Raw genomic sequence first — 12,905 nt, 5'->3', positions numbered from 1 at the left:
ACTAACATTTACTCATTTACTAAAGATAAAAAAAAATAATTTTTTCAAATTATAGACGGATGAAAAATAAAGAAGATTTTCTATATTACCCAAACTTAATCATTTTATAAGAATTAAAAATATATTTAAGTTTGATTAATATTTTATTTCCTTTATTTTTCATCACTCGAGTACAAATACCAGGTGTCGAGTTTTGAAACCATAAACACAACGATGGTGGCAAGTAAGCATACCATCAAGCTGGGTTGGATATCACCATTTATTTTCCTTTATTAACTATAGTTATTATTGATGTTTTTTAGGATAACATTATTGGTATCATGAAATATTCATAGTATGTGAAATTATGAATGCTTAAAAACTAAATGAGACAGCATATTAAATTTATTTTAATTTTAAATTTGTCATAACTTATTGCCGTATTTTATAATAAATAAGTAAAATAATTTATAATTAGGTAAAAGAGATGTATAATTGATGAAACAAAAATGGATATTGTCATGTACTACATATATTTTCTAATCAAAATAAAAAATGTACTACATATATTTAATAATAGATTTAATTACTCATTTAATTTTTATATCTAAACAATTTTTACATTTTAATCTTTATATATACTTCCAACTCGTTTTAGTTCCTAACATATTAAGACTCCTAAAATTGACAATTAACTTTAACTTCATAATTTTACTGTCCACACATCAATTGAATCCATATCCAAACATTAATATTAACAATTAATATTAATAACATAGTAAATAAATGATAGTTAGATGCATATTAAATCAATCATTTTTTATCGGTTAATGTTAGATGTTAATTTTTATTAATTTATTAGTGGAAAGATTTGAAGTCACAACTTCTCCTCCCTTCTCCCTTCTATTTTTCTTTCTAACCACTAATTCAATCTTATAATTTTCAAATCAATCATTAAAGTTAATTTATACTCTCAAAATACAAAATGAACCAAATTAATAATTTGTACTCTCATTATTTGAATTACCAACTATCATTAATATAAAAAAAATTGGATAGAATATTAGAGTGAAAAAAGTAGCTGTTAACATTGTATAGGAATTTTGAGCTAGGCAAAGCTTGTGCTTAATTTTTTTTCATTAGTGAATTCTTTGCTTATAGAAGAGAGCAAAATATAAAAATAATTTTTTTCATTAAAATAAAAGTAAAAAAAAAACTCTATTGAGTAAAGGGTAAGAGCATATGTTTGGTGGTGATAGTTGTGATTGTCACAATGACTTAAAAAAGAGAGTGACATGTAAATACAACAGAGAGGAGAAAAGGAAAAGTGAGGAAAGTGACACAATACTACAGATATAATATTTAGACTTAGAATTGGTCGGAGCATTACTAAAGTTGACATTGAGAATAACTTTAGTTTTTCATTTAGGCAAAATTGTAAAATTGGTCTCCCACTTTATCTCTAATTACGGATTTGGTCTCCCTATAATTTAATTCACAAATTTGGTCCCCCAGTTTTATAAATCCCTGCAAAATTGGTCCTGGAAGCCCGATTTGGACATTGACCGTTAACCTCAGATGTTGACTGTCATGTGTCAATGCCACATGTCAACGTCTGAGTGGTTCCCCGTAAAGGCTTCATTTTTTAGGTAAAATTGCACTTTTGGTCCATCAGTTTTACTCCAATTTCGATTTTGGTCCCTCTATAGTTTAATTCACACATTTGGTCCCCTAGTTTTATAAATCCCTTTATAAATTGTTCCTGCAAAATTGGTCTTTTGAATGGTTTAGCCACTGGTGCTAGACACATGGTAAATCTTAATAAATCTCACACTTCTTTTTCATCACAAATTTTTCACTCACTTGGAACTCAGAAAAAAATCACTATTTGTCTCTCTCCCACTTTCGGGGTTGTTCAACTTGGGAAAGTGGTGCATGAATTTCAACCTGGGTCTAAAATGTTCAGATCTCTTACTTTAATAGGTTCTGTAATAACTCCCTCTTTTTTTTTCTTTTTTTGCTCCCCCATGCGATATTATTTGTATACGAATACTTAAGTGGCCTATGTATGACAATGATATTTTTGTTTGAAATTTGAAATATAACTTCTCCAATAATGAAATTTGGCTGAATTTATAAAGAGATTTATAAAATTGGGGGACCAAATGTGTGAATTAAATTATAGGGGGACCAAAATCGAAATTGGAGTAAAATTAGGGGACCAAAAATGCAATTTTACCTACAAAAAATGAAGTCTTTACAGGGAGTCACGCAGACGTTGACACGTGGCAGTCACACGTGGCATTCAACGTTTGAGATTAACGGTCAACGTCCAAATCGAGCTTCCAGGACCAATTTTACAAGGATTTATAAAATTGAGATCAAATTTGTGAATTAAATTATAGGGAGACCAAATCCAAAATTAGAGATAAACTGGGGGACCAAAAATATAATTTTACCTTTCATTTATTATGTCATTTATGTTATCTTAAATATTTAGACTTATGTTTGGTAAAAATAATTAAAAAAATAGTTAGAAACTAAAAAATTAGTAAAAAATTGAAATTTGAAAATTAAAAAATTAACTTATTAAATTATAAGTATTTGACAAAATTAGTTGTTAGAGTAACTAAAAAATATAAAATAACATAAAAATAATAAAATTATGATTTATTTAAAAAAGATAATAGGAAAATTTAATAAATATATTGTGAATAGAAATAAAAATAAATATTAAAAGTTAAGATTTTAAAAAATATTAATTCAATTAACATTTTAAAAACAATAAAAATTATTAAAAAATTTATTTATGAAACAGTCAAATAAATTTTTTAACTAATAAAAAAATTGAAAAACTAACTAAAATATGTTACTAAACATAACATAACGTTAGAATTCGTAGCACTGATAATAACTTTAATTTTTCATTTATTATGTCATTTATGTTAGGTGACTATATCTTAAATATGTTGCTTGCTGTCAGTCAAAATTGATGCTAAATTCAAATGTAGCATTGCTCTAAGGAGATACTATGCATTTTAATATTTAATTTTTTTTAATAAAATAGGATTCAAAAGGTTGCATTGAATTAGCGTCACCTAAGCTTATGCCAGTAGCATGGGTATCGAGGATGACACTACCAATTAGACTTTATTTCACAGTTTCTGATAGTGGTTAATTATCTCTCAATTAATTTTTTCTTATATTAATGTATGCCAAGGATAATAAAGACTAAAGCAATAATTATATAGCTTTGTTAATTTTCAAAGTTAAAAAATATAAGCCTCTCTACAATAACATGCAAAAAAGAAAAACAGCTGAAATAATATTTAACACAAAAATATCATATTTTATTTTAAAATTATTTAAAATCAACTAAATTTTTCATAAAGATTAAAAGAGCTTTAGAGCATTAATAAGACAATCAATTTTATATCATCTCTAAATCTAATGGAGTTGTTCAAACCAAGGAACTGTTTAATTTTCTCTCTCTCTCCATTAGAGCTTATTTAACTGGCTGGGTGGATTGCTTAAAACTAACAACTCATTTGATCGATTTTATCATCCTATCTGAAAGAGAGAAAAAAAGGTGTTCTATAATTTATTTTATTTTGGAGAAAATGCATATTTTCTTATTATAAAAGAACGTGCAATAGTTCTTTCCTTATCTTTAGAAAGAGATATTGTGATTTTTTTTCACTAAATAAAAATATTTCTCTAGTCTTGATTCTTGAAGTAGAATCAAGCGTGGTAAAAAAAGAGAGAGAAAGAGAGAGATATAAGTAGAATCAAGGGTATTCATAAAATGCTTGTGGAGTGATGGGAGAATCAAAGACAACACTGGAGCTTAACTGGAGAAAATTGGTAAATAGAATTTTCTTTTCTAATACTACTATCATGAAACAATTTCATTGTATTAATAATGACATATATCATAATTATTTTAGTTTCGTTCAATATCACCGAAGCCTAAAACAAATATGCGGATTCCTTTGGCATTTAGGTTACAAAGCGAGTATCCCTTGATTAGTTCAATTCTTGTTTTGGATCAGTCCACTTCGTTAAATGCAATTTTGCTCTTTCAGCCTACAATTTTTAACCAACAAAATACATCAATTAAGATTAGATTATTAAAAGTCAGAACCATTAAGACAAGTAAGAAAAAGAAGAAAAAAAAAACTGACGTTGAGGAGTAGCTAGGATGTTACCTCTTTGTCCCAGTCGCATCGAATTGTAATGAGGCTCAATATTAATGTCTGAGTTGCTGTGCCACCAAAAATCATCCCTGCCCAGATTCCCTTTGTTCAATTTCATTAGCAAATAGTGTCAGAATCATGTCTTAATGCATTTGAAATTCACATTCTAGGCAAAATAACTGCAAATTTTTTTAGATACAAGACAAAGAGGGTAACAAAACATACCATAACTCCTTGATTGAAGACCCAACCCATCAAAATTCCAAGAGGCACCCCAATAATATAGTAGCAACCCAAATTTATGTATGCAACATATGATTGCCACCCTGATCCCACTGCCACCCCTGTTCATATCATCCAAAAGGGAATACATATATAGCATATGGTGGAGTACATATGTGGTCATTTAACATCAAATGTTTGAACATCACTCTAACAATAACACATATTTTTCAATACACTTTTTTAACGTACTTTTTATTATTAATTAGTTAAAATTTATTAAAAATTACAAAATTTTATGAGTTTTACTTCTTATTTAACTAGTCTAACTAAATTTTATAATTTTTCATAAATTTTAACTAATAAAAAAATGTGTTAAAAAGGTGTATTAAAGAGTATGATGTTGATACTACTCATATTTGAAAAATGAAAGCTACTAAAGGGTAAGGTGATACCCGAGAGAACTGGTTGAACACTGTTGAGCAGAATTGTGAAGGCTAATAGAAGAGAAAGGTTGTTTACTTCATCAAGGACAGCTTTGCTATTAGAGAATATGTAGCCGAATTTATCGTGCAATATCAAAATCAACATCCAGAAGAAAAGTCCTATTATAACCGATGTCACCACAGATACCATAGTAGCAAACTTGGCTCCTTTTCCGTTCCCAGCTCCTAGCTCGTTTGCAACCCTCACTCTGCAGATTAATGCATGTTTAGTAACAACTTTAGTATTTGTATTTGTACCTTTTCAAGTTCTTATAACATTATAAATTAAAAAAAATGTTTTATTAGTTGTTATTTTTTTCTTTTACTAGTAGTACTATTCATTAATTATATCTCACTTTTTTCATCTTTTCTCTCCCCTTAGGTTATGGCAAATAGGGCATCCCTTGCTCTATCCATGCATCTTGAGAGTTAGTGATTAGTTAAATTAATGATCATCGTTTATCATTTCATGGGAGTTAAACCACAATCATTAAAGTAAACAGCGCACTACAACTGAAGCAGTTAATTAAAGATGGTCTAATGTGATTTGAAAAAAAAGAAGAAAAAAGAGTGCAGTATTCTTGAATTGCTATTTTTAATTCTTTGAAAGTAACTCTAGGTCCATCAATTAACTGCCTCCACTCACTAGTACTTTAGAGGAATAATGAATGAGAATTAAAATATTCACAAAAATGGCATTTGTAAAAGCAAGGCCGTGGATAGCAATTGTAGGACACTTTTGTGATCAAACAATTTTCTAGTTTTCCGATAGATAATTGTAGAATCATCCAACATATGGCAACTGGAGCAACGTGGTCACAGGCTCCATATGGAGCAATCAAGACTCTGTATACAGAGGTTGTCGCTATCTCATCTAGGACCATGTCAAATATTTAATTAATATTAAAAATTCTTAGGGAAAGAAGGATTAATTAAAAACTAAGGAAATCAAACTAGCAAGGAATATTTGTGAGATTGCGTTCCATGATGCATGACTAATACTTTATTACTACAGTCTAGACTCTATATACATCCAAATTTATAGATCACCACCATACATATACAAGATCCCTCTTTCCAGCTCGACGACAAACAGTAATAGCTTCACCTATAAAAATAATGCACGAGTTTGACTTGACTAGGACCAAATATTTTTTTATAGCTAGCAACCACATGTATTTGTTTTCTTAATTATTTGTTTCTTGTTATCCATATTAATTTGGTGGTGAATGATGATTGAGGATTAAAGGACCACGTCGTGTTTATTTGCGTGTTTATTTGTGTGACTTCACAATGTACGAAAGTCTCAATCGCCACAGCAATTTAATCAAAGGTTATATATTTTATGATAGAGAATCATTGTTGTGTCGTGTTATTCTATCCTATGACTTATGTGCTATTACACGGTTTAATAATTCACCATGTTTTGAGCTCAGCCATATGTTTGATGGGTTCCCTAGAGTTCATGAACTAACCACGTTCTCATCTCGCCGTACATTTTTTATCAATTATATTTATGAATTATGATTGATTAAATATTTTGTATGGACGTGTTCGTTTCCAGGTTTTTTTTATACACTGTAGACTATCGATCTGACCTCATTGATAGACATATAAGGTTATGGCGTGGCCTCCATTTTTGACTTGTACAACAAACTAAAGAGTGAGCAAAGTAGAAAAGAGGGAGAAAGAAGGAAAATATCAAGTTAACAATAGATAAATTACCCTGTTGCAGCAAAAAAAGCCAGAGGAATCATCAGCTCCAAACTATTGATGGTCATACTGTCAAATAAAACTATTGATGGTCATTCATTTTACAAAATATTGTAAAATCTCATTCATTACACTATTAATGTCAGTAAAAGAAATAATTGAAAAAGGATTAAACAAATGACATTTAGAAAATCAAACATTAAATTAAAAGTTTTATAAGATCAAAAAAGTAAAATAAAAGACACTAATTAATCATGTTAGGCATAAAGTGAAAATTTCGTTTACTCATTAAACTAAATTACCATATGGATAATGCATCCACAGCGATCTCCGCGTTCTCAAGATTCCCGGTCATTACAATCAGAATTTTGTAATACCAATTCTCCAAGCTGCAAAAGCAAAATTCAAAACTCCCATGAATTAACAACACATGTTATATGCAACACGGGAAATTATTAAGTACAACAAAGTATTAGTATTATTTTTATTTTCTCATGAATTATAAAATTTAACCACGTGGTAGTTGGGGAATAGGAGTTGAGAACATATAATAATTTCTTGTGTATCATAGAACACACCTAACATTGACAAGAATAATTGACAAACAAAAAAACAAAAGCACTCACAGTAATAAAAACTTTGAGATAACACGTTTGAGGGTAACGATAATGAGATGATCAGTCAAAATAAATTATAAAATTACACATAACTACTTTGAAAAAATCATAATAAAAAAGTGATTTTGAGATAGTGATTATGATTTTGAAGAGTATTCAAAAAGATTATAAGATAGAGATTACCATAGCATGACTCCAGCAGCAGCAGAGAGTTTCAGAAACTCCCAAAGACCAGAAAACGCTTCAACAGAGAAACCACTCCAAGTGTGAGGGCACCCACCCCAAACAACGTAGCCAAAAAGCCCCAAAGTGAGGACCCACCAAGAGAAGTTAATAGTAGCAGCAGCACCAACAACACCAAACTGAAGCTTGAACACGAACAACCAACTTACAAACACATGCACCACGAGCGCCACCAGAGACACCCACGCTATGGGCGCGGTCTTCAGCTGGCACTGCAAGAACCTCTGCAGAGGGAACTGAAACGCAAAGGCAAAGTGCACCGGTATCATCCAGATCGACACCGCGCCGGATAGCTCCGCCAACTCCTCCGGCTGCCCCAACAACTTCAACACCGGCGAGGCAAACAAGTACAAAGGCAAAAGAAAGATGCAACATATGAAAAGAACGATCCATGAACGCTGCATGTAAACGCCTAACATGTAGTACTTCTTCGCTCCAAAAGCTTGCCCGCATAGCGTTTCTAAAGCGCTTGCCATACCCAACTGATTAAAAGATAAATGCGAGTTAGTATTAACATTTAACGATTAGAAATTTCAATTCTAATCGGAGAACAACATTAAATTAAAATACATGTTATTGTACTGGGCAATCTTCAACCTAGCTAAATAGTTTTCGATATTGTTCTAATTAGAGAACATGGCTAAAAACACATTATGTAACTGTGTCTAAATTTTGTGCTAAGTGGGATTAATAGTATTATATATTATACCAAGAGGCCGAAGTCGAAGCCAACGACGACATTATTGGCAATGGAGATGGCAGCGAGTTCGAGGTCACCAAGGTGGCCTGCAAAGGCTTGTGTTATGACTAACATGGAGTAGGATGCAATACGGCTGAAAATTGAAGGGCCTACTATGTGCCAAAGCCTCTTTGACTCAAGCCAAAACCTTCGTGGGAAACTTTGGTCTTGTTCTCTTTCATCTGTTAAAGGGTGAGCTTCTAATAGTGGAAGCTTTGCTTCTACTAAAGGTGAATCCTCTTTGCTTGGCATCTCGGAGTCGCTAGCTAGCAATATGTGGTGCTGGTGAGGCTAGAGCTTCTGGGTGTTCTGAAAAGTGTGAAGGAAACAAATTTAAAGAAAGGAAGAAGAGTGATCACGAGAGAGGTTCAAAAGTACAGGCTTTTAAAGCAGATGTGGCATGGTCTGGTTTCTTTCAAATGAACAAACAAAAAAAGGTATGACATGCACAATAAAATTCATATCTTTCTTTTCTTTCAGTTTTCTTTTCTGTTAAAAATTCATGATATTTTTACTCACTTTCTTTTTTAAACCAAACATGTCATAAGTGTTGAAAATGATATGTAGGTTAAACCATTTGAAAACAAAATATACGTACGCTACAGTAGCTATAGAAATTATACTCCATTCTTACAGTTAAAAGTATGGGTGAATGCGAGACTAGTCGGGGCAAATTATTTTAAAATAATTATTTAAAAATATATATTTTTAGAATAAATAATACAAGATACCAAATCAAAATAGAATGACTTGAAATTGAGACGAAAAATTGGAAGAGTTGAATTGAAAGGAAAAGTAAAAACAACTTGAAATTGAAAAAAGAAAGGGATTAAAAAAATAACAAAACATCACCTCTTAGCCTTTGGAGTTCATTGCCCTCCCTTCTCTGTGCTATCATTCTTACCAGATCCACCACCAGAGACCACCCTCATTAACCTCCGTCAGTCACAATTGTTTAAAAAGTAAAAAGTTGTAATTTTTTATATAAAAATAATATATATAGGACATTAGATTAGATCAAGACAACCCGATGCATAATTCAATCTCATCTCCAAAATATATGAAAACTAAGTTCTAAAATTCAAACCCATTAAAATTAGCATTGGACCAGGCCGAAAGTTAATGGGCTTGGGCAGGTTACGCACACACCTATGACAAGGTGTCATGATTGCTATCAATTTTTTTTTTTAATTTTTTTAATTTCTTAAATTACCTGTATATTAAAAAAAAATAACTATGATTCGTGTCATTTTTTATTAAAAGTTTTCATACCAAAGAGCAACGCTGTAAAATAACAAAATGTTCAAAATTATACGTCATATGCATATATAAATAATTATTTAGTATTTAATCTCAAAAATAAATATATAAATACCATTTTTAACCTTTACTTTAATATGAATTTATCTTCCTATGATTTTAAATGTGTTTTAAAGATTTATAATTTTTTTAATTTTAGTTATTTTAATAACTTAATATCATATGTACCATTTCAAAAAAATTGAAAAAAAAAACTAATTTACAAACAAAAGTTCAAACCCTTTCTTAGCAGTTAGCACTATACCAATTACCAAACATAACTTTGAGGAATCGGAAGGCGACTTTTTTTTGTTGAAATACAAGTGATATAATGAAGAGACATTTTCCATATTATTGGATAGGGCACCAATAATATGCGTCTTGGTTTTTAATAAAGACCTACAAAATGAATTTATGTGTTATTTGTATGCCTAAAATGCAAACAGATTTACCTAATCACATGCTAATCAATTAACCCTTGTGTATTATGGAATTTTCTAAAAATATTTATCCACCAATTAAAATTTTAATAACGTTAATCACTAATAAGTTACAACATAGTTGGTAGATGATTGAATTCTTTAAGCATCTCAACAAGGGTTTGATACTCTGATTGTGCCTATGGAGAAAACTTTGTTATAAGAGATAAAACTTACTTTGATGATTTCTACACCTCGAGCGTTAGTCTCATGACTTTCGGCTATGGAAATATCTTACTTCCAGCAAAAAAAAAAAAATAATAATAATAATAACATTAGTAAAATTGTACTTGCATTCAGGAGAAAGATATGTATTAACTTCATATCATCGATCATTCATACCAACAACTTCAAAAACAAGTACTTGGTACATCCATTCTCCTTCTTTACTTATCCATTCCTTTTTTTAATTTGTTTTCCAAAAAATACACTCTCCTGTTTACTTAGATAATGGGAGTGAATAAGCAAACAAGAGAGTGGATATAGCAAGTTCCTTTACCTTGTTGATAAAGGTTTGCCCCTGTCGGGCCCAAAATTGTGTGCATGTAACTATTTTGAAGCTATGCTAAAATAGGTTATCATTCAACAAAGAAATATAATACGGACACTTATGTTGAAAGACAACAAGGCATGTGAGAGAAGAAAATTCTAATAAGTTTAGGCTTCAATTGTTTTCAGGGTTGGGACTTTGTTTGTTCACAATGGACATTGATTTAAGGAGTGTTTGATGGGAGAATCTAAGTTTTGACAAAATTATTTAACTTTTATCTTATTATAATTAAATATTTTTGTCAAAAATGAGTTAGTTAAAATTATTTTGGATTCACTTCTTATTTAACTATCGTGAAAATCATGTATTTTGAAGAACGTTAGATCGAGTTATGAAGTTAAGAGATAAAATGAGTGAGTTTGAGTTGAAGAGAAAGAAGGTTAAGTGAAAATTAGCCAGGATTTTGAGTGATTTCAGGTAAATATGGTTTGAATTTTTTAAGGAATTTATATAATTTATTAAAATCATTAAAGTACAATTGATTTTCCTCCTCTCTCTTTTTTTTTTTTGGCTAGGGTTGGACATATACATGGAGAAGTAAATATCATGAGTTGATTCAAATTTTGATACCAACTGGAGTAAGTTTGCCTTTTGATTAAACCATATCATATCTTACCATTTTCAGTGTAATTTCTACATTAACAAAGTGTGATATGTATAATTGTTTTTTTAGGCCACTTAAGATGAGTGAAAGAAAAAATGGTAATTTTTTTGTGTGGTGAGTAATATTAAGTGTATCTCTACTATAAAACAGTCATTAGTAATACATGTATTTATTATAAGAAAAAATAATATTATATTTTTAGGTAGAATTAGGATAAATATCCATTTTTGTCTTTAAATTTGTTAGACACTAACATTTAAGTCCGTGAAAGATTAAAATATTATCTTTAAATATGTTGTCAAGTGTTATTCATATGGTTGTCATGTGTTCAAATAGTCATATTTACGTGATACTTTTGATGATAATATAACACATGATGGTTGTAAGTGTCATTCATGTTATTGTCACGTGTCAAAAAATCTACTTTTAAATTTAATCATTAATTTTAATAACTTGTTGATATTTTGATTTTGAACTCAATTTGAGACATGATTTTAAATCTGTGTTTTGCTAATTCAAACTATAAAACTTGTATTATTAAATTCACTTATACAAAAACTATCAAACCAACCATCATTTGAATGAAAAAGGGGCCATGATGGTGAAAACCACATGAAAAGTAGAATGTTATGAGTAACTAAATTTTTTTTATTAGATTTTTCAAATTTTAGATTGCTTATTGGATTTACTTTTCACTTTATTTTTATTATGTTTATATTCATTTTTCAATTCAAATATCATTTGAGTTTTATAATCTTCATGCACGTGAATTTAATGGGATAAGATTTATGTCTCAAGTTAATTATGATAGGATTTAAAATCGTGTTCCAAAATAGAAAAAAGTCATTTATTTTAGAATGATCAGTTTTGACATTTCGAATGGTAAACTGCTGTCATTCAAGAGTTACAAAGTTAGTTAAATATGTTGTACAGGTTAAAAGGAATGCTTCGGATTCTTGGAGATGGAGAAACAAAAATTCTGGTATGCATTCCACGAGGTCGGCATACGAGGTGTTGACATATATATAATGATGAAGTTGACCTTGTCAATCAATTCTACCCTCTGTGGTGGCGTTTGAAGATCTCCAATAAAGTAGCTTTCATGATTTTGAGGGATACTGTTATGACTAGAAGCATTGATCAACAAAACCAAGAACCAGGAACTGCAGAACCAAGCAAGGATGCAAAACCAAATAATGGCCAAAAAGAGAAATCAACAAACCCTACTACCTTAAAGGATTTTGTTTAGCAAATTAGGAAGTAATGGCTGAGCTTGTAGCTGAATAGTGGCACTCTAGATGCTTTGTTGGTTGATTCCATTCCGTTAAGAATTGTCCCCTTTGATTTTGTCATTGTTTTCCTTCAAGGCACACAATGCCAAATCCGTTAGAGATTTGTTAGCTGCATTTCTATATATATAGGAATGATGTATTCTAATGGATAAGCAGAAATAAAATCTCTTTTCCTCACCTGATTCTGGAGGTTCCTAGGCCTCGAATGCTAGGATTTATTTTCAACTCATAACAACTTTGGTGCTTTCATTAAGAGGCTCACCATGGCTGAATCAACTCGGTCCAAATCCAATTGGGATCGCCTTGAAGAAGTCATAGTCAAATTGGCCTCTAACCAGATCCACGTTATTGAGAAACTTGATGACCTTATGCATCCCATCACTGTCCTCGAAAACACTTCACCCCTAGTAGCCTCACCTTTCTCGTCCTCAGCCATACCTAAACCACCTACCCACTTAACCAATCCACCAAAAATGAAACTAGATGT

General features: G+C 30.6%; 1 protein-coding gene and 1 long non-coding RNA gene across 2 annotated transcripts; one reads left to right on the top strand and one right to left on the bottom strand.

The window, feature by feature from the left end:
* Nucleotides 1–3,754: 3,754 nt before the first annotated feature.
* On the bottom strand, nt 3,755–8,639 carry LOC100796652 (protein DETOXIFICATION 27). The gene is made up of 8 exons (XM_003517662.5): nt 8,165–8,639; nt 7,396–7,937; nt 6,898–6,984; nt 6,608–6,664; nt 4,853–5,091; nt 4,401–4,519; nt 4,188–4,277; nt 3,755–4,065 (listed from the first exon to the last, which is right to left on the bottom strand). The coding sequence occupies exons 1-8, from the start codon at nt 8,444–8,446 to the stop codon at nt 4,006–4,008; spliced, it is 1,476 nt and encodes a 491-aa protein (XP_003517710.1). The 5' UTR covers nt 8,447–8,639; the 3' UTR covers nt 3,755–4,005.
* Nucleotides 8,497–12,525, top strand: LOC106796601 (uncharacterized). The gene is made up of 3 exons (XR_001385637.2): nt 8,497–8,631; nt 11,038–11,100; nt 12,060–12,525. It is a non-coding gene; the product is annotated as an uncharacterized lncRNA (long non-coding RNA).
* Nucleotides 12,526–12,905: the final 380 nt, after the last annotated feature.

This window comes from Glycine max, chromosome 1, assembly GCF_000004515.6.
Source record: "Glycine max cultivar Williams 82 chromosome 1, Glycine_max_v4.0, whole genome shotgun sequence".
NCBI lineage: Eukaryota > Viridiplantae > Streptophyta > Magnoliopsida > Fabales > Fabaceae > Glycine > Glycine max.
The sequence above is the reverse complement of the archived record's forward strand: the minus strand, read 5'-3'. Positions and strand labels throughout refer to the sequence as shown.

Bases quoted from the DNA above. Each gene is read 5' to 3' on its own strand.
- LOC100796652 (XM_003517662.5), bottom strand. From the start codon at position 8,446: ATGCCAAGCAAAGAGGATTCACCTTTAGTAGAAGCAAAGCTTCCACTA. The intron at 7,938-8,164 runs GTATAATATATA...TCTTTTAATCAG, and splicing joins GCTTCGACTTCGGCCTCTTG to TTGGGTATGGCAAGCGCTTT. The intron at 4,520-4,852 runs GTATCACCTTAC...TGATATGAACAG, and splicing joins TGTTCAACCAGTTCTCTCGG to GGGTGGCAGTGGGATCAGGG.